The 27,188-nt window shown below is 38.2% G+C and overlaps 1 protein-coding gene and 1 pseudogene across 1 annotated transcript in view; one reads left to right on the top strand and one right to left on the bottom strand.

The window, feature by feature from the left end:
• The first annotated feature begins 7,729 nt into the window (after positions 1–7,729).
• The window catches only part of Rnls (renalase, FAD dependent amine oxidase), a 231,629-nt gene continuing 212,170 nt past the window's right edge, over positions 7,730–27,188 (top strand). The window contains exons 1-4 of the mRNA XM_050159243.1: positions 7,730–9,764; positions 10,461–10,566; positions 11,071–11,213; positions 19,134–19,292. Of these exons, the coding sequence (XP_050015200.1) occupies positions 9,440–9,764; positions 10,461–10,566; positions 11,071–11,213; positions 19,134–19,292 (733 nt within the window). The 5' untranslated portion in view covers positions 7,730–9,439. The remainder of the gene's footprint in view (positions 9,765–10,460; positions 10,567–11,070; positions 11,214–19,133; positions 19,293–27,188) is intronic.
• LOC126511818 (nucleophosmin-like) lies at positions 25,082–26,263 on the bottom strand (annotated as a pseudogene).

Raw genomic sequence — 27,188 nt, 5'->3', positions numbered from 1 at the left:
ATTCAGCTGTTTTCCAGTCTTGGCGTAATGGGACAATGTACAGCTATCTGAAGTCCTGGCTGCAGTAGTCTAAGGGGCTGGACCATTTTAACTCACTATCTTGAAATTGTTCTGAGTAGTTTGTAGTTCACAGCTGATTGTCGGGTGGTGTTTGTCAACTTAGTGGGGTTATTACAAATCAGGTAGAATCATCAATGTGAGGCCCTATCATCTTTTGGAGACATTACAGGTCACTGTTAAGAATGTTCATTGTTTACTGTGGAAAATGTAAACATTTTAAATGTCATATGCAACAGATCTCAGAGAGGTTAAAGGATCATAATTTATTAAATACACCTGGAACACACAGGTTTCCCTGAATACCTGCTTTAGACACAAGCCTGAAATCATGTACAGGAAGATATATGAAGCCTAAGGTTAGAATTACTTAGTGTTCTGTATGACCATTAATATCAAAACAAAAAGTTTAAATTTTGAGATAATGTTTACACCTTCAGAAAAGTTTTAAAGAATCAAAATAAATCTGAGGGATAAGAGATCAGTGATAATATAATAGTCCATAGATTTTGGTTTTCTTCTGTAACATACCAGTCGGATCTTGTGATATGATACAGAGACTTTGGATTTTCTTTTAATAAACATGGTTAGGTTTAGAGAAGAAAAGAGCAACACTCCAATTCCAAAGGAAGTTTTAGTTTTTAATTGAGTTGAGACTACCTAAAGACCATCTACCTAACATGTCTGTAGAGAACAGCAAAAACAAACAGTTTGTCCTATTGGGAATGTGCTATACCATTAGACCAAATTGTTCCTTTTCTTGGGACATTTTTTTCCTGGACTATTCTCTATTCTACTTCAGATGTTTCATTTGTCCAAAGGTGTTGAGATTCCTTAGTTGGATGCTTCTATTCTCCTGGAAAGATAAAATAAATCCAGCCCCAACCTTAACTTTGGGGGGTTTTCCTTTTGCCAGGTTGTTTTGCCAGGCTATTTGATGAACTAACGCCTCTTCTACTCAAGAGATCTCTCATGTTTAAATCAAATCTATATCAAATCTTATGGTATCCATTGCTTTTCTTCTACTGTAGAAACAAAAGCAAAACCTCTTCCCTATTGTTACCCAGGGAATCACCTTCTATCACCACAGGGCTCAAAGGGAATTAACAGAGTTGGCAGATACTATGACTTTATTTTATCTGAGGGATGTTTTCCTTCTAACTCTTTCATCCTTGATATTTTTCATCTAACTCTCTTCTTCCTTCTTTTTTTTAAAATATTTATTTATTATGCATACAATATTCTGTCTGTGTGTCTGCCTGCAGGCCAGAAGAGGGCGCCAGACCTCATTACAGATGGTTTGGAGCCACCATGTGGTTGCCGGGAATTGAACTCAGGACCTTTGGAAGAGCAGTCAGTGCTCTTAACCACTGAGCCATCTCTCCAGCCCTCTCTTCTTCCTTCTAACTCATTTCAGCTCTATCTTTATTCTTTCCCTTACAGTTTATATACTCCAGCAAAATCTTTCAAGCAGTACAAAAATTACAATGTGGTTACATTTTGCTTTTCAAGTGAATGATTACAATGAATACAATGATTACATATCCCTTACATGAATAAACAGCTTGCATATTACAGGTAAAAAAAACAGGTAAATAAACATTTTACATATTACAGGTAAAAAAATTATTCCAAGAACCCATGTACATTCATACCTAAGCAACTTGTTATAGATGAATATTCTGTAAATAAGCAAGATATTCTTTTACTAGCAGGCTATTTTTTTCAGTTACAAAAAAAGGACTGATCACTTTATAACTTATCTTGAAAGGTAATCTTATAAAAATCTTAAATAAATCACAAATCTAAACTTTTGTACAATCATAACCTCTATTTTAAATCTTTAAGATAAATACTCACTCATCAAAAGTTTTTATATCAGGGGATTGAAGACAAAAATGCATACAGAAAATTAATCATCATATTTCATCACCAACCAATCCTAGCAAGAAAGTCATGTCAACTAATAATAATAGGCTGTTTTGCTCTTGTTCCCTGACCTTAAAAAGTTATTTAACTATGTGTCTTCCTAAAACTTTAGATTGCCTTCTTGGGTTTTTCACCTCCAAACTATTTGACAAAAACATCTTAGTCTAACTTTAAGTTATTTTCAAAGTTTTGTTTCAGCTATGATGAACTCTGAAACCTGTGAACATACCTACAAATATTAAAATTAGAAGAACTGAATCTAGTTGGACCACTGTGTTGATGTATTTATTTCCTGTATATATTGTATATATTTATTGTACATAGTACTCCTTATATTAGTTATAACCTTTGTTTTCTATATTAGACAACAAAAAAGATGGAAATGTGGTATTTTGTTTGTGGTGTAACAAATAAAGGTTGCCTGGAGAGCAGAGTGCAGAGCTAGTTACTAGTTTACTATAGAGGCCTGGCAGTGGTGGCACACACCTTTAATCCTAGCACTTGGGATCTCAAGCCTTAGATCCCAGTATTTGGAAGGCACAGGCTTTTAATCCCAGCACTAGGGAGGCAGAAACAGGAAGTGATATGGCTGGGCCTAGATAAGAATATAAGGTGGGTGAAGATAGGCGCTCAGCCTATTTTCAGTCTGAGGATTTTATAGAGGTTAGAACTCTAGTAGCTGACTGTTCTGCTTCTCTGATCTTTCAGCTTTCAGACCCTAATATCTGATTCTGGGCTTTTAAGACCAATTAGAATTTTCACTACAACTGGGACACAATTGTTTTTCTTAATCATTAATCTAAGCCACAGTCTGTATGGCTCATCAGTAGAAACTCATGTGTTCTAGTTGTGTGATATTCCCTTGTTTTATTTTTAATCATTAAAACTCTATTTAAACTAAAATTATTATTAATTATACAGTGCAGTTTAGGAAGAAATCACCTTAATAATAGTCCACAGGTAAACATGTCCAGTAGAATGAAATATTTCCATGAGCTAAACACATCACGTTGCAGGCAATGGGGATCTCCCCACACCCATTCACACCATGGCAGATACCAGAGGGAGATGGCAACGGCAAAGATGTAAAGTCACAGCAGAAGCAAAAGACATCCTGGGGTCTGGGGTCTGGGGCCCTGCCTATCCAAGATTCACCCATCAGAGATTTTCCTTCTAGTGGGCTGGCACCCTGAAGTCAATTGCCACCTGCTGGTCCTCTGAGATACCCACTGATGCTCCCCAAGGTAACATATCCTGGTTTCCATTTGGAGGTCAACACTTCCTTAAAGTTATACAGGGAACAAGTAGGACATTTTCTTCTAAATTTCATGGTTTGTTGCCAAGTGATAGAAAAATTGTTCTTTAAACCTTTGCTATTAACATGGTGTTTCTTATGAAATTTTGAGGCTTCTAGTTCATTTTCCACCAATAACTGATCAAATTCATCATTACCTTGTGCTAGTGGGCCTGGTAGGCATTTATAGGATCTGATATGTGTTACATGTAAGGGATGATTTCTGACTATTTCTGTAATTGGATAAATAACAAAGTTAATTCTGAGTTATCAGGAATAAGTTAAGCAGTTTCAATATGTAAAATAACTCTTTCTGCGTATTGTGAATCAGTAACTATATTAAGAGGTTCTGAAAAATTTAATAATACCATGAGAAAAGTATATAATTCTTACTTTTTAACAGACCTTAACGGCTTTGAGGCATTTTACTTAAATTTTCTGATTTATAACTTGCCTCTCCTGATTTATTTATATCACTATAGAATGTGTGGGCTCCAGATATTGGTATTCCCAGCACAATGAGAAGAAGGTACCATTTGGTTCTTTTTATAAATTGAAGTCTCTTGCTTTTGGGGTATTTGTTGTTAGTTTCTCCAAAGAAATTACTGTAAGCTCTTTGCCAATGTTTATTTTCTGCCCATAATGAGGAAATTCCAGCATTAGTAAAATACACTACAATTTCTGTTGGGTCCATTCTTGTTAATTGACAGTGTCTCAATGTTCTTTTCAGAATCAATTTAGAAAGATTTTACACAGATCTTTAATTTTTTACTGTTTGCAAGGTAGAATGCCCACTCTAAAATGATGTCTTTTTTTTCTGCGTAAGAATTCCTTTTTCTCCTGTTCTCCTGTAGCAGAATGATCAGAAGGTAAAAAGACTATGATACAATCAAGTGCTAGATCCAAGTGATCCACATGTGCATCTTGTAATTTGTTTTCTACCAGAGCCAATTCTGTCTGCTTCAGCTGATAATTTTCTTGGACTATTTAAGTCCTTATCACCTTGTAAGTTTAAATAGATTATTTAGTTCTTGAGTAATTAATCCAGTTGTGGGCCATAGCCAGTTAATGTATACCAGCAATTTTTGAAAATCATTAAGAGCTTGCAATTGATCTCTCTTGATTTGTACCTTTTGTGGTTGAATTTTTATAAACGTATCTTATATCCTAGGTAATTAGGAGAATCTCCTCTTTGTATTTTTGTAGGAGGATTTGTAATCCTCAGCAAGGCAAAATTTTCTTTACTTCTTTAAACACTTTTTAAAATATATCTGCATTTGAATCAGCTAGTAAAATATCATTCATATAATGGCAAATTATAGATTGAGGAAACTGTTTCTGAATTGTTTCCAAAGGCTGTTATACAAAATATTGACACAAGGTAGCGCTGTTTAACATCTCTTGTGGGAGAATTATCTACTGATAACTTTTAATGGCTGGAAGAATTATAAATAGGCACCGTGAAGGCAATTTTTTTCTATCCTGTTTTTGTGAAGGTATATCACACAATAACAATTTTGTAGGAGAAAGACAGTGAATAAACAAACATGTACAACACAGGAAACATCTACAAGTGATTAAGTGAAAAAAAAGACATTAAAATGGATTACTAACATATAGAGTTACTGGGTGGCTATTTTAGGTAAAATGTTATAGATAATCATTTTTATGTGGCTTTAATAAACAAAAGATGACAATCTTGCAAAGATTGGCAATTAAACAAGGGAAAGGAAACTAGGAAGAATAAATATATTAGAACAGGAGAAGGTATCAACTGGTTTTGCAACTAAATTTTTCTTTAGGGTATAGTGTCATCCACACCTCTCATCAGTGCAAGCAGTCAACCGTGGGCTACTATCTTATGAGTAGCTCTGGACTAAGGTTATAACCCACTCTAGAGTTGAAGTGGGAGTCCCGTCTGTATTCTGTGATTACTGTTAATGAATAAAGAAACTGCCTTGGCCTGTTGATAGGGCAGAACTTAGGTAGGCAGAGAAGACAGAACAAATGCTGGGAGTAAAAAGGGCAAGTCAGTGAGAAGCCATGTAGTCCCGCCAGAGACAGACTCCAGAACTTTATCTGATAAGCCACAGCCTCGTGGCGATACACAGATTAATAGAAATGGGTTAAATTAAGATGAAGAGTTAGCCAATAAGAAGTTAGAGCTAATGGGCCAAGCAGTGATTATTTTGAGAGTAAGTTAGTAGGGCGGCCGGGACTAACAAGCAGCTCCCTCCCCGCTGCAACATAGAGGTAAAAAGTAATAAGAACTCACAGATCATTAATGCTACCTCTATTCTATGCTACCTCTATTCTATGGCTGTATCAAATTCTAATTCTGCACAAATCACAAGAACACACTGTTTACCATAGGCAGAAAAATTACAAGAAAAAAGTGTAGGATTAATATCAAATTCAAATGGAAACCAAAATATAACAAAAAGAGCACAAACAAAGCTGTTCCATTGCTACAGACTGTGGAAAATGTGGGTATGAGTTCAGGAAATAGAAACTCCATTAGCTAAACCATGGGAAATACAAAGACACCAAAGTAAACTGTTAAGATGTATCATAGAAATACCATTTACTCAGTGTGTGGGTGCACCCCTCGCGGTCCTGAGTTCCTTGCTTGTGCTCTCTCTCCTTCTGCTCCTGATTTGGACCTTGAGAAGGAGAGAGAGCACGAGCAAGGAACTCAGGACCGCGAGGGGTGCACCCACACACTGAGACAATGGGGATGTTCTATCAGGAACTCACCAAGGCCAGCTGGCCTGGGTCTGAAAAAGCCTGGGTTAAAACCGGTCTCGCTGAACATAGCGGACAATGAGGGCTACTGAGAACTCAAGAACAATGGCCAATGGGTTTTTGATCCTACTGCATGTATTGGCTTTGTGGGAGCCTAGGCAGTTTGGATGCTCACCTTACTAGACCTGGATGGAGGTGGATGGTCCTTGGACTTCCCACAGGGCAGGGAACCCTGATTGCTCTTTGGGCTGGTGAGGAAGGGGGACTTGATTGGGGGAGGGGGAGGGAAATGGGAGGCGGCGGTGGGGAAGAGACAGAAATCTTTAATAAATAAATAAATTAATTAATTAAAAAAATAAAATAAAAAAGAAAAAAATACCATTTACTACTTTGTAGGCTAATGTAATAAGAGTAGAACTTAACACTGTCTGCCATCCAGAGCAGGAAGGTTGTGGAACCAATAATGATTGCTGTAGAAGGGAGGTTCAGAACAGACACTGGGAACAAGAAAACCAGTTAGAGAATGACTGCTAATTTGGGTAAGAATTAATAATTGCTTGAGTTCAAGTAATAAAACACTTCGAAGCAACTGCTTTTCAAGATTGGGAATGTCTATAAGGTGAAAAGAGCCCCCAGGCACCTTAATACAACCTCAACAGACATGTAATTAAGATACTTTTTCTGTTCTACGATTCCAGATTCCATGAAATCAGAAACAAAGGACAACAAAGAAAACATGAAAAATACCTGAGGACTAATCAATAGCAAGGATGAGAAAGTGTTAGTACTGGAAGAGGACTGTAAAGTTTCATGCCTAGTTGTCGGAGATGATTGACTGTTACAGAAACTGAGCAACAAAAGAGATGGTGAAGTGCAGAGAAGCAGGCTCCAAGGATGGATCATGAAACCGATTTGGTGCTTACTATTGGCATGATATATAACCCTGGACAAACCTCCTTAAACTTAAGTGATTGTATTTACCACGTAGACTGGTCAGATAACAATCAGAATCAATGGCCTGAAATACATTTTACTATTAGACAATTTTGATACATTAGCATAGTATGACTAAATATCACATGATTTACCCTTTTAATATCAGAGAATTTTCTCAGACTATAATAAACCTGAATGCGGTGGCTTATCTCTTTCAAGCATGTTAGCCTTATTACTTATAGGTAGGAAACAATTGGTTGTATATGTTCTCTATATTTGAAATTGTATATGTCCCCTCTCATATTTCTGTAATATTGTATAGGTATGTGCATCTATAAAAGTGTGGGATTATACTATTTTGTAGCCTGGCTATTCAACATTAGGAAGGAAGTAGTTTTACAAACATCTTTTTGTTGTCTTTAATATGGATATAAGGATAGCCATATATAACCAACTAGCCATCTATTTATTGAATACTTCAGTGTTCCTAGTAGCATTGCACTAAATATATTTACAAAGTTTAAGTTATACCTATATATTCTTTCCCCCAGGAAAAATAGCTAGTTTGACAGCTTTAAGACTTTTGAGACCACCTATCTCAATAAAAAAAATATAATAAAATAAGAGATGTAAATTTGGGGGGGTATGAAACAGGATGGTCTATGAAGCATACAATAACAACATGCCAAAAATGCATGTACCTTTAAAACTACGGTTGAGAGTAATGATTATGGGAGGTACTGATAAAATGATACCAAACAAACTTGCTCAAATATCACTGCAGGGTGCACCAATCCTTTAATGTATTACAAAACAACGAGACTATATATGAAGCACAATAAAACAACATACTCATACATATTGCAAAACTGTATTACTGAAAATATATCCATTACGCTTGAGTGGCTCTTATTTTTTGCTGTATCCTTAATAAATATAGGCTTCTAGTATTTTAAGAAGGAATTCCTAACATGGACTACCATTTTATTACCGGAGTCCTAATGGAGGTCTGCAGTTCAAATGGATCAGTAAGGTAGGTCCACTTCAAAACAGCAAACAAGTCGTGTTGAAAATGCACGGGAGGATTTTAATCAATTAATGTGGAAGAGAGAGGCTGAAGTCTTAGCCCCTCTGCAGACCTTCCAACAGGAGTTCCCAGATTAAATGGGGGGTGGGGGGGGAGGCACAGAGGTCGAGGCAAGGAGTATAAGCATGCAGCTCATCTATTTGGACAACCTGTGTCTGATTGATCAATATCTCAGGATTGCCAAGGTGGATCTGATCTCCATAAGAAAACCATGGTTGTTTGAGGTTGTAGTTTCCGTTCTCATTACAGAAGTCTTTCCATCAGACCTTTCCTGGAGTCTAAGATGACTGAGAGAAGAGAGATAGATACAAAATGAGGGTAGTGATAGTAAGTCTTATCCTGATTCTTGAGACATTTGCTGGCCACTTTTAAATCTTTTCACAATTTTATTTTCTAATATATTTATGTATTCTTCTCTCATACATTACTTCCCAACTGCAGTTTCCCCTCACCCCACTTCTTCCAGTTCCTCACTACCTTCCGTCTCCCCCAGATCCACTCATTTTTTAACGTAGAACGGTTAAAGATATCTTTATTGAATTTTGTGCTTCTTTTTATTTTTAGAAACCTACTTGATTTACATACTTCTTTGGCTTTGTCATTGGTATCTTTTGTGACTTTTATAAGAAATTCATTTTCACACATAAGCATTATTTGTACTCTGTAAAAGCGGTTACAAATCATTATGCATTCAATCCTTTTTCTGTTCTTTTATTGCTATGCTTACATATCTTCTTAGGGTATCTATGTTCATCCATACTTTCTTCCAGTTCTTTTCTTAGCCAAACAAAAGAACTGATCAAATAGAAATCTGATTCATGGAAATGGTTATCATGTAGACATTAAGCAAAACTTGATTTTTAAATGTGTTATTGCTATTGACCACTATTGCCAAGATCCCAGTTTTCAGGTAACTATTTTTTTTTTAATGGTTCCTATTTTTCATTTCTTTTTGTTTCACTGAGAACTCTTAGGACAAAGCTGAAGATAGGACAGTGGTGGTGGCAGAATGCATTTCACATTACATCTCTTGGTGCACAGTGAATCCATTTGGACACAGGAGTTAGCATTTGTTGGCGTGGTAAGCGATGTAAAATTTCCTGGTGAACCAAATATCTGTCTTCTCCACAGCTTTGGAAAGGATGCATTATTTTCCACATTTCAGAGACGGAGCAGCCGACATCAAGAAACACATAATTTGTAGTCTCTGAACTACTGTAACCAAAACATCTCCCTGATCTCAAAATCTCTTTCTGTCACCAGAAGTGGCCTATAAGGCTCCAGAAGAAACCCAGCCGTGGCATCCATGGTCGCTGTTTCCTCCCCTCACTGCAGTCCTCCTCCGAGGCCCAGGCCGCGGCTGTGCCTTCCAGATCTTTCTCCAGGGGCCGATGGGATTCGGGGCTCACCCGGCGAGCTCCAGTGCAGGCCGGGGCGGGCTGTCTCGGTCTCGGCCACCGCTGCGGGCTTCCCCGCCCTCTTCGGCGCAGGCGGCCCGCCCAGGGCACGGTCCTGACGGTCGCGGGGACAAGGTGGCCGCGCGAGCCCGCGACACTCCGAGCCTCCGCCGCCGGGCCAGCCGCGAGCGAGCCGCCGCCATGCTCCGGGTGCTGGTGGTGGGCGCCGGGCTGACCGGAAGTCTGTGCGCCGCGCTGCTGAGGAAGGCGATAGCCGGCCCGCTGTACCTGGCGCTGTGGGACAGGGCTGGCGACGCAGGTGAGTGGAGGGAGGGCGGGAGCAGGAAGGCCGACCTGCTCCTCGTGGGAGCTGTAGGCCCGCACCCTGCCCTTCTGAGGGAAAAGTCCGGGTTTGGGCCGCGGAGGCAGCGCGCCGCCGCCGTCACCGCGTCACGTGACCCGTGGCTGCCACAGCCGGAAGGCTGGGTGCGCGCGCGCGAGTGGAGGTCCCGGTGGGGCCCGAGAATGGCGGGTCAGGGAGCACTGCCGGGGAGGACGGCGCCCCGCCAGCGTGGGCCCAGCGAGGCCGCTCTGAGCCTTGGCAGCTTTCTCCTGAGTCTGCGGACTCCCGCGTTTTCCTTGACCAAGACTTTGCAAATGGCTAGACTGAACGTCCTAGCTGGAGCCTTCCTTAGTCACTCTGGCATTTCATCCATTTCGACTTAGTCATCCACTGTTTCGTTCGTTTCTTCAGGTTAACACAATATGTAGTAGTAACATTGTAGGGCAGTAGTACAACATTCACAAGTCCTTTTTTTTTAATTCAAGTAAAAAAAAATTACAATGACCAAATAATCCAGGACAATAAACAACGATAAAAGCGTCAGCTTAGATTAATAATGTTTTTAATGTATTTGGACAAGGACAATAAAGCCACCAGGCTAGCTGGGGTAAGTTGTACAATTTTGAAAAGGCTCATTCTATGCACTGACAATTGCTTATGAATTATTTTAAGGGGGAAGAATGATTACTGCCAAGAGTCCTCATGATCCCCGATGCACAGCTGACTTGGGAGCTCAGTACATCACCCGCACGCCTCATTATGCAAAAAAGCATCAAGAGTAAGTAAGTCACTCCTCTGGAGTCTTAGTAGATAGATGTATGATGTAAAACGAAACAATCATCTTTTCTAACACATTTTCAAACGTTGCCTCTTATGACAGTGAAATGTTCTTACGATCCTTGTGCAGACCATATAACATTATATATGGAACAACAAAAAGGGCTCAGTACACTTCAGTAATTGTTAGTTGTGAAGATGGCAGAGTGTAATATAGTATTTCTAAGCACATTTAAAATGGAGCATATAATACTTTTCTATGTATTTTTCTTGACTTCACTTTTATGTAGAGAAATAGGACTTGAAATTGAAATTAGCCACAATGTCAGCAGAAGATTTACAGGTTCTTAGAGGATTTTTGCTCTTCTCCTGCATTACGTTTGGTTTAACACACTTAACAGTGAGTTTATTGTATGAGGATTTATAGTGTGATTTGATTTTTTTAGATGACAAGACAGTGGTTCCAGAGCTAATCACACTATACATTTCCATATGGTTATTTCAGGTTTTATGAGGAGCTGTTAGCTCATGGGATTTTGGAGCCTCTGACCTCTCCTATTGAAGGAATGAAAGTGCAAGAAGGAGATAGCAACTTTGTGGCACCGCAAGGGATTTCGTCAATTGTTAAGCACTACTTGAAAAAATCAGGTGGGGCTTGATTTTCTCTGCCTTTCACGATGAAAGTTGTGCAGTCAATGTTAGTATCACATAGACGATTATAAAAATAGTTAAGCTCTCGTCTTCTCATTAAAATATGCCTTTCCTTCCTCCAAAGTAAACCTAGAATCAATTTGCAGGTCTTATTGAGCTGTATGGCAGTCTCTATTTACTACTAATCTGTTTATATTCATTTATATTCACTAATTTTTGAGTGTATAAGAACAGTTTTTTATTTCTGACCTTGACATGGCTATAGAATTGAGTTCTAACAGGTTGTGTTACTCTTAAAAACCGGTCTCATCAGTAGTGAATGAGAATGTTCTTCACATCTGAGTGTTACGGAAATTTTAAATTTTTATTGGGATAGTATGTTAAAAACATCATATTTTTATAGTTGTATTTTTTATTTCCTAAGTTATGAATGAATTTATACACTTTTTGTTTTGTTGTTAACCAGCTCTTGGCATTTTTTTAAAATTTCTTATTCATAGTTGGACCATATTCTATTAGAATTTTCAATTTTACTTTTTGCATTTTATGAATGCTGTGAAAACTGATATCTTATAAAAAGGTAAAATAAAGATTTTCTTGGGTGATAAATTATTTTCCTATTATAGAGCAAGCTTTCTTGGAAATTTGTAATTTGGCTAAGTACCCCATTCAAGATTACTACGGAAAGGTGTAAGCTGAAAATTTGTTTTTTCACAATTATTTATAGAATTACTAGAATTTAGGTCTTCCTTGTCAGCATTACTTAATGAAAACGTCAAGGATCTGAACCTGTGAAAGGTCAATGAGATTGACTATACAACAGAACACCTAAAAAAGACAGTTCTGGGGTAGGCCATTTCTCCATTTGATATTCAGACTATGAAAGTGTCATTGAGTTCTTCAGAGAAACCGAACCAGTAGAATATGTTTTACTCCCCCTTCTCCATTCAGATATTCTATATCCATTACCAGCTATAGTTCAGAAACATTGAAAAAGGGCTAGGCATGGTGGCATATACCTGTTTTCCTAGGATTTTGGAGGCAGATGCACAAGCACCACAAGTTCAAGGACAACTTGGGTTAGTGCGTTCCAAGCAAGGAAGTGCTATAGTGTGAGGTCCTGTCTCAGTACACAACCAAATAAACCAAAATCTGAAAAACAATTCCAGAAGGTTCTAAAAAACAAGCATAAAATTGCTGCACAACTTACAGTATGCTCCATGAAAGAGAAGTGATGTGTAGGCACACTCCCCAATTCATGGACCCTTAGTCTGTTTCTTTAGCATCTGTCTTTAGGATATGGTTCACCTTGATTTTTTTTTAATCCATGTGTAGTAATATGTATCATTATTTTTGTTGTCCTGCATATATATACTTTTTTCATTCTATAATTCTCTAAACAACACAGTATAAAAAATACATTGAGTTAACATTTATCCTGTTCTAGGCATTGTGAGAAATCTGGGATGTTTTAAAGTATATTGGAAGCCATCTATTAGTTACCTGCAAAGAGTATGCCATTTTATGTAAGTGACTTGAGCATCAGAGAATGTGGGTATCTTGGGGATAATATATTGTTATCAGTTTTTAATAGCTATGAAAAGTTGAAAGTGTGTGTGTTTGTGTGTGTGTGTGTGTATACTCATGAGAAGGAAAGAACAGGGAAGAAAGAGAGAGAATAAAGAATTGGCCCACATGATTATGAAGACTATCAAGTTCAAGATCTGAAAGGTGAGTCAGCAAGCTTCACACCCAGGAGAGCTGATGGTTTAGGTCCAGTGTAGTTGGAGTTTTAGTTGGGACCACCAGCTCCAAAATAAATGTACAGACTTAATATTAATAATAGCTCAGACCTATTACTAACTAGCTCTTACCACTTAAATCAACCCATTTCTATTAATCTATGTTCTGCCACATGACTCATGGCTTTACCTGTTCTCCAGCATATCCTGTTCCCTCTGCATTTCTTCTTCCTAACATTCTCAGTATGGCTCTTCCACCTAACGATATCCTGTCCAGCTATTGGCCACTCAACTTCTTTATTAAACCAATTACAGTGACATATATTCACATAGTGTAAAGGAATATTCCACAGTCCAGTCCGAAGATGAACAGGCTCAAGACTCAAGAAGAGCCAATGTTTCAGTTCTAGTTTTAAGACAATGAAAAAAAAGTTCAAGACACAGTTGTAAGTCTATCTAACAGGAGTCATTCTTTGGTTGGCAGGCAGGTAAATGTTTTTACCTTAGTTAGCCCTTCAACTAATTGATTGAAGCTCACTGCATTAGGGAGAACAATCTACCTTTCTCACATTAAGTTTAATATCAACTAAAATTTCCCACAGTATTTCCAGGACCCAGAACATTGTTTGATCAAATATGTGAATATTATTGATGTGATACCCGACATGACCAAAAGCAGCTTGTGGAGGAAAGCATTTATTTGTTTTAGGCTGCCACACCACTGTTCATCACTGAAGAAAGTGATAGGAAGAAAGGGTAGGAACTCAAACAAGGCAGGAACCTGGAGGCGGAAGCCGATTCAGAGGCCATGGAGGGTGCTGCTTACTGGCTTTCTCCTTATGCCATGCTCAGTCTGCTTTCTATTAGGACCTAGGACCACCCTCCCAGGGACCACCACCCACAGTGAGCTGGGCCCTCCCCCATCAATCTCCAATTAAGAAGATGCCCTACGGCTGTATCTTATGGAGGCACTTTCTTTTTTCTTTCTTTTTTTAAATTCAACATTTTTACTTTCCAAAGTGTATAATTATTTAAAAATCAGAAATATATTTTTTATATACTCACAATAAAAGCAATCAGATTGTTGACATAGTCTTCTGTGTCTAGGCCCCAGGTCCAAAAATTGAAAAAAAAAATCTCACAGCTGTTCTTTTCTACTGTTCTGTTTGTTATTTCATTTGTCATTGCTACTTTCTGGAGTGGGATTGTTCAAAGTACCAATAGGACTGTAGCTATCATTTAGTAAGTGTTAACCATTTAGCACACGTCGTTCCTAATCCTTAACAACCACCTGAGGCAGCTCTCATTATTCCTAATGACTAATGATACAACAAGGCATTGGTTCACTGAGTACCAGTCAGTGTCTTTGCTGGTAAATAGCAGAAGCAGAACTTCCTGAAAACTGACTTTATTGTTTCCTATTAGCTTTCCTATGGGAGACAGTGAAGAATGCTCATCTTCCCATTCAACATTTATTTTTAAAGGCCCTTCCTCCCCCACTTTGATTTTTTTTCCTATATTTTGAGGCTAAGTCTCATACTGTCTGGACATATATGTTGGTGAACATACAGCTCAAGTCAACAGCTTCATAGTGCACTGACCTTTTATCATTTAGTTATTGGCTTTAGAAGGATGTTACTGTCCTGTTTCTTTATACAGTCTGGAAGATTAATTACCTACCAGTTTCTGTAACAGGAGGGCCCACTTGTTTGTCCTGGCCACCTAGCTGTCTTAGCCCCGAAATAATCACACAGAAATTGTATTAAAATACTGCTTGGCCCATTAGCTCTAGCTTCTTATTGGCTAACTCTTATATTAATTTAACCCATTTCTATTAATCTGTATATTGCCACATGGCAGTGGTTTACTGGCAAGATTCTAATATGTGTCCGTCTCAGGAGGAGGATCCGTGGCTTCTCTCCCACTCTGCCTTCTTCCTCCCAACATTTTGTTTAATTTTCCCCGCCTGCCTAAGTTCTGCCCTATCAACAGCCCCAAGCCGTTTCTTTATTAACCAATGAAAGCAACACAAAGACAGAAGAACCTCCTACACCAAGTTTCTCCATATGACAACTGGAGAGTATGCTAGATAGTTTTAAGCCAACTTGATACAAGCTAGAGTATCTGAAAAGAGGGAACCTCAAATGAGAAAGATGGCCCAAGAACGGCTGTAAAGCATTTTCTTAATTAGTGATTGATATGGGAGGGCCCAGCATGTTGTGGGTGGTGCCATCCCTGGGCTGGTGATCCTGTGTCCTTTAAGAAAGCAGGCTGAACAAGCTATGATGAGCAAGCCAGTAAGCAGCACCCCTCCATGGCTTATGCTTCAGCTGCTGCCTCCAGTGTCCTACCCTGTTTGAATTCCTGGCCTGACTTCCCTCACTGATGGACTGATGGACTGATGGCAATAATCTGGACTTGTAAGGTGCAATAAACCCTTTCCTCCAAGTTGCCTTGGTCATTGTGTTTCTTTCTTCCAGCATTAGTAACTCTACCTAGGGCAGAGAATGATGCATCAACTTTTAGAAGTGCTTTATTTATTTCCAAAATTCATAAGAAGATGAATTTAGCCTCTGGGTCTCTGGAATAGAAGTTTTTATTTGTGTTGTCCTTTCAACAGATGGGAATATCAATGCACTAATTTTTTCTACATCATATTCCTTCACAATAATATTGGTCAGCAATATGAAAAGTCACTATATGCAGTATGACTTGTGAAAGTAGACAGTATTCATTTATTTAAAAAAAACAGTTGGTTTAATTTGCAGATGCTGTCAGCTCTGAGGACTTTTGCACAGTAATATTTGCCTCATTATCTTCCCTTTTCATTTGTTTACTTTTTTCTAAAATCGATGTAAGGAAGTGAGCCTGTGTGGTTCTCTATCACAGTTCTCCCTGCTAAGTAATCATGACATTTATCCAGTACAGTGTTCTTTCAAGGGATGCTATAAAGTAGTACACAAGCTATGTGACTATGTGCATCGTCTACTTTAATCAGTACATTTAGAGAGAGCTCTTCTGTGTCTTCAGGTCCTCATCTCAGCATTTCCAGGTGCTGCTTACTAAAACCAATCCATGAGAAATGATATAAGAAAAAAAAAAGATGGCCAGCTGTATGTTTAGTGAGAACTTTCCTCAAAAAATTGGGTAGAAAGCATCTCATAGACTCCTATTCTGACCTCCACTTGCTTGAGTATAGCTAGGTATCACTGTGTGTACACAAACACACACACACACACACACAAGTATGCACACACACAGTGGAGGGAGGTTGGGGATCAAATGAAGAAACTATATAGAAGAAACACATTTGCTTTTATAAAATGATTAAACATTACTAGTCCTCTATCTAGATAGCTATGTACAAAATTAAAAATTCTCATTAAATAGCATGTACTGGATGTTATGGAACCCTGTCCTCTGGGCATTGCTTGGCTGTTAAGTCTTTCAAATCTTAGCCAGCTATGATTCCTTGTCCAAGACTCTCACAGGCATTTCCAAGTCATACTTCTCCATGGAACTGGTGGTAAAGACATCACGAAGAGCTCAGGAGGGGCATGAGTTCCACCTTTCCCTGACCATGTTTTAAGTGGTTACTGTAGCTGCTTTTAGTAAGCCCAGGTTTGCTAACTCAGGTTTGGGGCATTGCTGCCCTCTTTTGACCGAATAGAAAAAGTGCAACTGGGCAAAAACGATAATAAGACAGTTCCTGTCTGTTAATGTAGAATGCAGTGGTAAAGTAGGGAGACATTAAAGTGTTCCTTTAATAAAAGATGTATAGTTTTTCAAGGACAGCCTGGTCTACAAGAGCTAGTTCCAAAGATACAGCGAAGTCCTGTCATCCAAAACAAAACAAAACAAAAAGATGTATAGCAATTGCTAAGAAGGATGGGGTGTGAGCACTTGGAATGAACATTTAGTAATAATACCTAATATGACAAAGATTGCAGAGAGCTGAACTGAAAAGATTATGTCAAGGAGAGTGTCAACACGGAACTGACATTTCATGAATGCTTTAAAGTCAACAAATGTGAAGTAGGGCAAGGGCCAAGGGGTTAGAGTTCCACAGAGCAGGAATTGGAGCGGTCATGAAGTAGACAAAGCAAAGTGCATTCAAGAAATTAAAAGTTAGCTATGACTGGGGAGTAGTTCGAATGAGAAAGTGGCAAAATGAAGTACAAGATAAACTTGGCATAAATGTTTTGTAAATGGTGTTAGAAGATTTTACAGTGTATTGTTAAGTGTAGTGGGAAGCCCCTGAAGATTTTCACATGATCACATTTCCTAAGCTCGAAGTGCCTCTTGAAAACAGGTGTGTTCTCCGTTTCCAGGTGGGAGTTTCCAGCTCCAGATTTGTTTCTAAACCAAAGTCTTTACACAATCTGAAATTTGAGATATCAGTATACTAAGACTTACTCACCCAACTGGAATTTCTTTTAGCTAATGGTGAACGTTTTATTCTCTTAAACAAATGATGACTCCAAAATATATTATGTTTCAAGCACTCTGATTTGTATGTTATATGTTGTCTTAGTTATTTTACCTCTTGCTGTGATGAAAGTATCCTGGTGAAGAAACTTCAGAAAGAGTGGGTTTATTTGGCTTACTGTTCAGCCCATCGTGGTGGGGGGAATGCTGGCAGCAGGGTCCTGTGCAGGCTTCTGCAGCCAGGAAGCTGAGGATAACAAATGCTGTGCTCAGCACACTTCCTCCTTTATGCATTTGGAATCTCAGCCTAGGGAATGGTGTCATCCACATTAAGGGCAGTCACTCTACCTCAGATAATCTCTCATCTAGGTAATTTCTCAAAAATATCCCCAAAGGCTTGGTTCTAGGTTATTAGAGATATTGTCAAGTTTATAATCAATGTTAATCATCATGTATGCTATACATAGAAAATGGTCATTACAAATATTCGTGGCTCTAAAATGAAAGGGAATACAGCATAAAAATAGGAAAATGATTATAATAATGTGTGGTACATTTTAAGAAAGAAAGTGGGAAGTCAATGATTTTCTTGGTTTTGATCCTTACTGACAAATTGATCTCCCCTACATATATGTTTTAAGATTGTTCAAGGTTATTCTGCTAGGTAATACTAGTGAGAATTAATTGCTAGGTATTATTACTGAGAATTGCTAATGGCATTTACTGATGTACATTCATTCTGCAAAGATGACAAGCTTCCTAGTCACCTGTATATTTTTAAATCATGGCTGAACAGATTGATACCTATTTCTTCATTTTTGAAATAAATTAGTATGATATATAACAAACAAATTAGTTTAATATGTAACAAATGCTTGACTAGTGTGGTGGCCCTCATATAGATGCCTATGTTTAAATACTTGGCCCCCGGTTAGTGGGATTGCTTGAGTAAAGTTTGGTTGTATGATTTTGTCGAAGGAAGTGGGTTACTGAAGTGGGTTTTTAGTTTCAAAAGCTCAACCATTTCCAGTTAGCCCTCTCCTTCCACCTCTTGGTTGTTGTCTCAACACATAAACTCTCAAGTACCATACCTGCCTGCCTGCTGCCATACTTCCCACCATGATAGGCACAGACTCACTCTCTGAAACCGTAAACAAGACCCACCCCCTTAAATGTTCTTATATAAGTTGCTTGATCATGGTGTCTCTTTGCAGCAATGAAAAGTAACTAAGACAGCTAATAAGTATTTTTCCATTTTATTGAAAATAGAGTCTTGTCTCATACAATATATCCTGATTCACATACTCAGGAGTTCCATAAAATACATTAAACTGAAAACCATAATATATTTGCAGAGACCTGGTGCAAACCTGTTCAGGCCCTGTATGTGCTACCTCAGACTCTATGCATTCATATGAGCTTTGCTCAGTTCATTTAGACGGAGCTAACAAATTCTCAAAGAAAGTTGGCCATGAAGTAGTAGTAGAAATGGATTGAGAACTAGTAGTAATCAATGTAGTATTGTAGTGTAATTGTTTCCTTTATAACGAAGGTTGATTGGAGGCCCAGGGGTACAGGTGGTCAAGGGAGTAAATACTACCGAAGTAGAGAGAAAAGAAAGATGCGACACAGAAGATAAGGTTAGGAGCAATTTGCTCACCTAAATGAATTGACTTTTGTACTTCATTTCTTCATCATTTGTGTGGAAAATCCTGGTAACAAGGACCTGATTTTGCCTTTGGAGCAGGTGCAGAAATCTTCTTCAAACAATGTGTGACCCAGATCAACCTGAGAAATAACAAGTGGGAGGTCTCCAAGGAGACGGGCTCCCCCGAGCAGTTTGACCTTGTTGTCCTCACCATGCCAGCTCCTCAGATTCTGGAACTTCAAGGTGACATCGTGAACTGTGAGTAGGCCTTGCTGTTTACCTATTTGGGGAATGGATCGGGAGGGCGCACATTTGCTCTTCTTTTTGAGAGAAAAATCTATAATCAATTCTACTGGTGTCATATTTTAAAAGTGATTATGGTCTACTTCCTGATTAGTCTGGATCGTAATGAAACGTACAGAATGGTTTTTAATTAGCTCGAAATTGAACAGTTCTCTATTGCCCTTGTTTTAAAACAATTTGGTCTTATTTTGGATGTGCTGTAGTGTGGCCCGGAAGAGCAGGGTCTGTGCAGTCATCCTGAAGAAAAGCTGTTCATCTTGACTTCATATGGGCATGCCTCATCTCCTATCTCCTTGCTCTCTGGGTTACTGCTAAGTATTTACTGCTGTTGGACGGAGTCCTTTAGCCTCATTGATGAGTAGGTGGATATGATAGAGGATACATTGTCCTGATGAATAAAAGAAAGCATTTCTCCCAAAAATTAACATATTTTAAAAAGGGATTTGGTGAGCCATCAATAAGCAGAGTAACCCATCTTTGTAAGCAAATCCAATATTATTCTTTTATATTCTATTTTCTTATGCAGAGGACTATTAAAATATTACAAAGTTTTTGTTGAAGAAAGCAAAAATTTATTTCAAACCCAGGGCATGTTGATATATTTAGCTGGGTGGTCAGTTTTTATAAAAATCTGTTTTATGTAGCTGAGACATGACAAATGGGAAGTCTCCTCAGAAGACATCCTCTCCAAGGGTTTGAGCCTGTCCCTATGGTACCAGCTCTTGTCGCTTCCTAGGGAGGTTGACTGTGAAGGTAAAGATCCATTTTCATAGAACCCAGACAGTAAGGGGCAGTGGAAATGCAGTCATTCCCAAACCATGCTAGGTGTGCTCAGAAACTGTGCCAAGAAACCAGCATGGACTGATTTGTCTGAACTTTACTCAAGATGACTTTGAGCTGTGGGTCTTGCTACCATGAGGGGTTTTAACATCAGTGTGAGGAAACCCTGCTTCGCTAAGCTGATTTTGTCAGGTCTTTTGCCACAGCAAAACTAAAAGTGACTACTATGGTTGCTGTCTGCAGATTTATGATTTTATCGGGAAAGGTGGTCAGAAGTACTGGGATAAAGGCATGTGCAAGCACCACCCAGGTCATTGGTGTGTTATTTATGATTATAGTGTTATTCAATTTTTTTTACAAATTGCCGAAAAGTCTTTAATAGCCAAGTCTTTCATTTTTTTTCTTTAGAAACAGCATTTAAGTGTTGCAGTTGGTTTAGTGTTATTGACTTTAGATAGCTACCTTTGTTTTAATACAAAATATTAGATAGCTAGAATATGTGTGATGGAATCTGATTTTCTGTGTCTTCCTCGAACTCTTATATAAAAATGTACGATTGAGGAATATGCTTGAAACAACCTTCATGGGTGGATAGAGATAGTTGGATACCAAAGACTTGATTGGGTACATTGAGTGGTGGGACATATCCATTTGCACAGTCATATATTGCCATCTAGTGGCACAAATTTATATTGCAGTTCCCCAGATTAGGCTAGAAAATACCTGAAACCTAGGTAAACACTATAACTATAATATAAACCAAACATCATGAGGAAATTAATATGGTCCAAAGATAATGCATTAACTATGCACCTGAATCTGCAAAGTTTGTACAGAAGTTAGGGTATGCTACCAGTCCCTAATTATATCCACTGTGAACAGCGTGCTGACTGCTTTCTGATTTTCTATTCATTCTCTAAGTCATGTCTAGGCTGTGAAATCAACATAATACCATATTTTACCTGCATTTTTGACTATTGTTTCGGTGTATTATGGGTTATCTTTACTTGTGTATTTATCTCCTTTTCTACTTTGCCTTTTATAGATGAAACAGGACTACTTCCTTTCTTCTGGCAATTCATAATTATGCTTTTTCTCAGCTGAAAAAATAGGGATGCTTCAAGGGCCATATGATTAACCTCTCAAGATTTACTACTCTATAATTGTGTTACTTTTGCCATGTTACTATTACCAAGACTGTTTCCATCCTCAAAGCAACCCTAGGTGTTATTATCCTCTCCATTCTTACTAGGAAGACTGAGTTTTGAATCTCCAGCCTTGTGGCCAGAGGCCAGGAGCAATGGAGGGCTGGAAGCACCCACTCCAACTGTGGTGATGCTGCTCCTGCCAGTGCAGCCAGTAGATTTTTGTTATTGCCTTTGTTTTATTTTTTATGAAATTGGATGCCCTAATGAATATGTTAATGTGTATATATATATATATCTGATATATCCTCATGAGGGACTATCCCCATAATCAATATGAAATTTTGATTTGAAGTATAATTTGCCAAATATTAGTATAAGCATACTTGCCTCTTTTTTTAGTTCTATTTTCTTGTTTTTTTTTTTTTTAGTTTTATTTGTCAATTTCCGTTCTTTTTTCATAGGTACATTTCTTGCAGGCAATAAATATGGGATCTTGTTTTTAATTTAATATACTAATCTATCATTTTTAATTAGAGACTTGAACTCATTAACATTCAGAGTTATTATTTGAATAGTATGTAGTCATCTGGGTTGGAAATTGCTGTCTTATGGAGTTTGAAATGTATCATTCCATGTCCTCCTTCTGTTTCTAAATCTGCTGTTGTTCTGATGGTTTTGTCTTGTATGTGACTCTATCTTTGTTCTAACTATAATGTGATGTATGTGTGTAAAGCTACATATACATACGTTATATATATATATATTTCTAACTATAATGCCATATGTGTATATATAGTTCTTTTCTGGTCTTTTGTTGTTGATGTTTCAAATGGCTCATTTCTAGGTAGACATTTCTTTCTTTAAATAAAGGGAGTTTTCTAATATAGTTTTATTGATTATGTTTTCTAGGCCTTTACTTTGTGCTTCTCCTTTGCTCAGTTATAAATTTGGTCTTTGTCTTAGTTGACCAAGGCAACTTATAAAGAATATTTTCAATTGAGATTAGAGTTTCACAATGATAGGCTCTATGACAGCAGAGCAAAGATGTAAGGAACAGCTGGTAACTCACATCATAATCTGCAGGTAGGAGGCAGAGAGAAAGTGAAGAGAAAAAGACAAAGGGGGGAGGGAGGGAAGGAGAGAGGGAAAAAACACTAGGAATGGCATGAGTCTTTGGAAACATCAAAACTCTCCCCAGTGATACTCCTCCTTCAATAAGAAAATACCTCCTAGTCCTTCTTCAAAAGTTCCACCAACTAGGGATCAGGTATTTATATATGAGCTTACAGGGGACATTTTCATTCAAATGATCAAACCCCACTCCCTGACTCCCACAAGTTGTGGTTATATCCTAGTACAAATGCGTTTAGTCAAACTTCAAAAGTCCCTGTAGTCATTCAGTCTCAACACTGTTTAAAAGTTCAAAGTTCTAAGTCTTTTTTGAAACTCAAGAAATCTCTCCAGTGTAATCTACTATAAAATATGAAAGTCCATTACATATTTCCAACATATAATGCCAACATACAATACATTACGAAAAGACATGGGAAATACTTGAACAAAGCAAGATCAAAACCCAGCAAGGAACATTCCAATTCCTCTACTTACATATCTAATATCAAGTAGCTATTATAGCTCTACTGCTCAGTTTTCCTGCCTACAAGATCATTCTCTCTTGGACTGAGTACACCGCTGCCTGTAGCACTTCTTGCCATAAATCCATGACTTTGGCATTTGCAACCTTTTGACATCTCCAATGCAATCCGGGTTTCACTTTCACAGCTTCACGCAGATGCCTCCAAGGGCCTCCATGAGGAGACTACCCTGATACTCCCCTGACCTCAGTAACTATGGAGGAAGATTCCACAACCCCTCTTTACTAGTGCTTCCTCAAGCCAGCACCACGTGGATGGCACTGCCAGGCTTAGTTGTCAATTTGTGATGAACCCTGCCCTCCTTGATCACATTTGCAACAGTTTTGGATTGTGGTTGCTTTTTAGGAGCAGAAAATCCCTTGGGCCTTTTCCTATTGCAGGCTGAAGCTTAGCTGAATGGGGTCTTGCTCTGAGGGGACACTTTCTTTATTTCAATATCAGACCTCCCCTTAATCTCTTTATCTTTTTCAACACAAGCTTCAGCTCTAAAATTATATTTCCTGGTTCTCTTTTATGCTTCAGACTATACATTTTTATTTCTTATACCCACATGAGAATGATTACTAATAATCACATCTCAGGGTTGATAAAAGTTTGTCTTTAAATATTTTTCCACAAAATAATTAGCTCATTACATTTTGGGTTATCCTTGAACAAATCATTAGGGTAAGGGAAAAAAGCAGCCACAGTTTGGGCCAAAATATCATGAGAATAATCTCTAGCCAAGTTGCTAATACTGATCCCATCTAAAACCTCTCCAGCTGGGCTTTCAATCCATGTTGCTTTAAGCACTGCTGTCTTTTATGATTCTAGTAGGATAGTCCATTAAAGCTTAACTGTTTTTCCAACCCCAAATCCTAAAATCTTCCACATTCCTCCAGAAAGCCACATGATCAGGTCTGTCGTAGCCATAGCCCACACTCTAGTACCAACTTATGTCTTATTTATTTTTGTTTTGCTGTTACAAACCACCAATGCCAGGATAACTAAATTTGGCTTAGAATTTAGGAGTGTTAGTATCTCTGATGGCAGAGCAAAGGCATAGTGGCAGGAACAGCTGAGAGCTCATGTCTTGATCTGCGAGTAGGAGATAGGGAGAAAGCATCCTGGAAATGATGTGAGTCTTTTGGAACATCAAAGCCCAGGCCCATTGCACACCTCCTTCAACCAGAACAACCTCCTAATCCCTTTCTAACAGTCCCACTGACCAGGAATCAAGAGTTCCAACTGTGAGCCTATGGGAAGGGTTCTGCTCACTCACCACAATCATCTAATGCTGACTCAGAGACCTCGCAGGCCTGTTTGTTCTTTCTGTTAATTTTATCTTTATTGTCCCGTTTTACCATATTCTCTATTGAGTTTGTCCTTTTATTAAACTGTTCTCATTCATTTTGAAATTCATGAGGTTTTTTTTTTTCCTATTGGACTTGAGTCTTTGAACCCTTTGATGTTGTATCCACTTAGCTCACACTGGAACCTATTACTATGGATCTGGCTATTGGGGCAGAGTTGTGCTGTTTTTCATATTTCTTATTTTTCTAAGTTGTGAGTTGCACATCTGGTCATCGAATAAACATTTTTATTATAATTCCTATATTCTTTCTATTGCAATGTTTTCAGTATTCAAGTAGATTGAACTGTATTTCCTTCCTTCTGGACTGAATGTGTGGCTCCTTAGCTAGTCATTATCTCTAACAGCATTCTGAGAGTGGACCATTACTCAACACTCCTTCCCAAAAATACTCTATTTAATTCCAAGTGCATATACTTTTTCATAGTATGGAAATTCCATGCCTTAGATTTTGTCCCTGTTGTTTACTGATAGACATTCATGTGATTACCAGCTCTTCCCCTATAAAAAACTATCAGTAAACATACTTGTTTACAGATGTTTATGTTCTCGTGCTTTTCATATTATACTGTGTGATAAGTAGCCCCAGAGTGTAATTTGTAGGTCAAAGTAGCCATGTTTCTTTTGTTTTGGTTTTGGTTTTTGATATTTTGCTTTTGTTGTTGTTTTTGGTTTGCTTGGGATTTTTTTGTTAGCTTGAAAATTTATTTAGAAGGATATGAGGACATTAAAACATGGCCAAAGACATAAAACATATGCATGAATAGTAGAAAGCGGTAAAGTTCTCTGTATCAACAGAATCAATAGAGTGAAAGAAAATGCTTTGAAAACAAGAAATTTCTTGTGGCGTGCCAGGGACTGGGTGGTTTGGGTGGTTAATCAAGAAAGGCAATTAAGCGAAACTAGTAAGACTTCACTCTGGATTGTTGATGGTACTTAAGTATAGACTATATTTCTTTCTCCTTTTCCTCTTTCCCCATCTTTTGGCTAAATTTACCAGTAGTGCCCATGAGTGTTCATGCTCTCTTTCTATACTTGCTTGCATTTCTGCCTTAATGTATTCTACAGAGCTGGGTCCTTCTGATGTTTTTGGATTTTTTTTTCCTGTCTTTTGAAGGACTCTTTACTCTTGATCTTAGTGTTGATGGTTTTGTCTTTTTCCATTTTGGTTTGATTTCTGTGCATTTTTGGCTGGGGTATTTTGTACAGATTTATTCACTAGAACTTTTTCTTCTGTTTTCATCATTATTATCATCATCATCTTCTTTGTCTTCGATAAGTTTTAGTTTTTTTTCTGTGGAACCTTGTTACCACCTCCAGGAGCAGATGGGTTTCCAGACATGATTCTTACATCCTTTTCATCTTTATCTTCTGACTCTGCAACTTCCTCTCCAGCTGCTAGGTGCTCTCCATTAATAAACACATGGCCTGAACCACACTTAAGACCTCAGGTAGTGTAATCTCAAATCCTTAGGAGAAACTGTGGGTTGAACAGACATTTTCAAAGTTGCCAGTGTTACTGTAATTGCGCCTGCCTTCTATGATCTATAATTCGTCTTTTGTCCCTGCCCCCAAGCTGATAATTCTTAGTGATAATTGGTGTTCATCTTCATTGTTATCCACTATAAAGTGGTGATCTTTGTCAGCCTTTAGTTCCCACCCAAAAAGGTAGATCTGAGGCCTAAGAGGGCTCATGTCCATGTCCATCGAGTCTTCCATGAGGTGGAAGCATGCACCTCAGTGTGAAAGAAGCCAGGTGGAGAAAACTACCTTTTGCTCCTCAGAACATAGGCATGTCTGTGTGTCTTATTAGGCTTTGGCATATGTTTGCAGCTAGTTTTCTTAATGTTGGATAACACATGTTTTTGTACATATATCAGCACTATTTTTCATTTCATTTTACTCTTTTAAAATTCCTGTCAAAGTAATAAAAAGGTATATAACTCTGGTTTTAATTTGCAGTGTCCTTTACTTAAAGTAAAATTTAGACTTTTCTTCATAAACATATTTGCCATTATATTCCCTCCTCTATGAATAACCTGGTCATTTCCTGTGCTTTGTTTCTCAGGCTCTGTTCTTTGAGAACATATTGCACATGAGGGTACTGATGTTTGTCATGTGGTATTACAAATATTTAGGAGACTGTTGTCATTTGTCTTTTATTTTTGTTTATGTCAGTTGTCATTATAATTTCTTAAGGTTTTTATTTAGTCAGGTATGCTTTTATCTTTAATATCTAATGGACTCCTGACTTTGTAATGACAAGCCACTCTCCCAAGTCAAATACATATCCTTAATTTAGTTATTTATGCTTAATATTTAAATATGTGTGTCTTAGTTAGGGTTTTATTGCTGAAGAGACACCACAACCATGGCAAATCTTATAAAGAAAAACATTTAATTGGGGCTAGCTTATAGTTTCAGAGGTTTAGACCACTGTTGTCTTTGCAGGCAACATGGTGGCATGCTGGCAGACATAGTGCTGGAGAAGGAACTAAGAGTTCTACATCTTGATCCAGCATAAGGGGACTGAACAACACTGGGTGTAATGTGAGCTTAATAGACCTCAAAGCCTGCCCCCACAGTAAAGTTCTTCCTCCAACAAGGACACAGCTATTCCAGCAAGGCCACACCTCCAATTGTACCACTCCCTAGGGACCAAACATTCAAATACATAGGGGCCAAACCCATTCAAACCACCACAGTGCGTTTATTGTATAAGGCATAAGACAGGCCCACAGACTATGTTTCCCCTAGAATACTTGCCAATTATGTTGGCACTGCTCATTTAATGTGAGATTTGTTTTCCCTCTGAGCTGAGATTTCTCACTTGCCATGTGTTAGGTCCCATATACACTTCTTTCCTCTGCATATATATTCTGTTCTCTTTGTTTGCCCCTTTGTTTATATCTTTGTT

The sequence above is a fragment of the Alexandromys fortis genome, unplaced genomic scaffold (genome assembly GCF_014885135.2).
Source record: "Alexandromys fortis isolate MF-2015 unplaced genomic scaffold, M_Fortis_MF-2015_v1.1 scaffold_10, whole genome shotgun sequence".
Lineage (NCBI taxonomy): Eukaryota > Metazoa > Chordata > Mammalia > Rodentia > Cricetidae > Alexandromys > Alexandromys fortis.
This window is presented reverse-complemented; position numbering and strand designations above follow the sequence as displayed.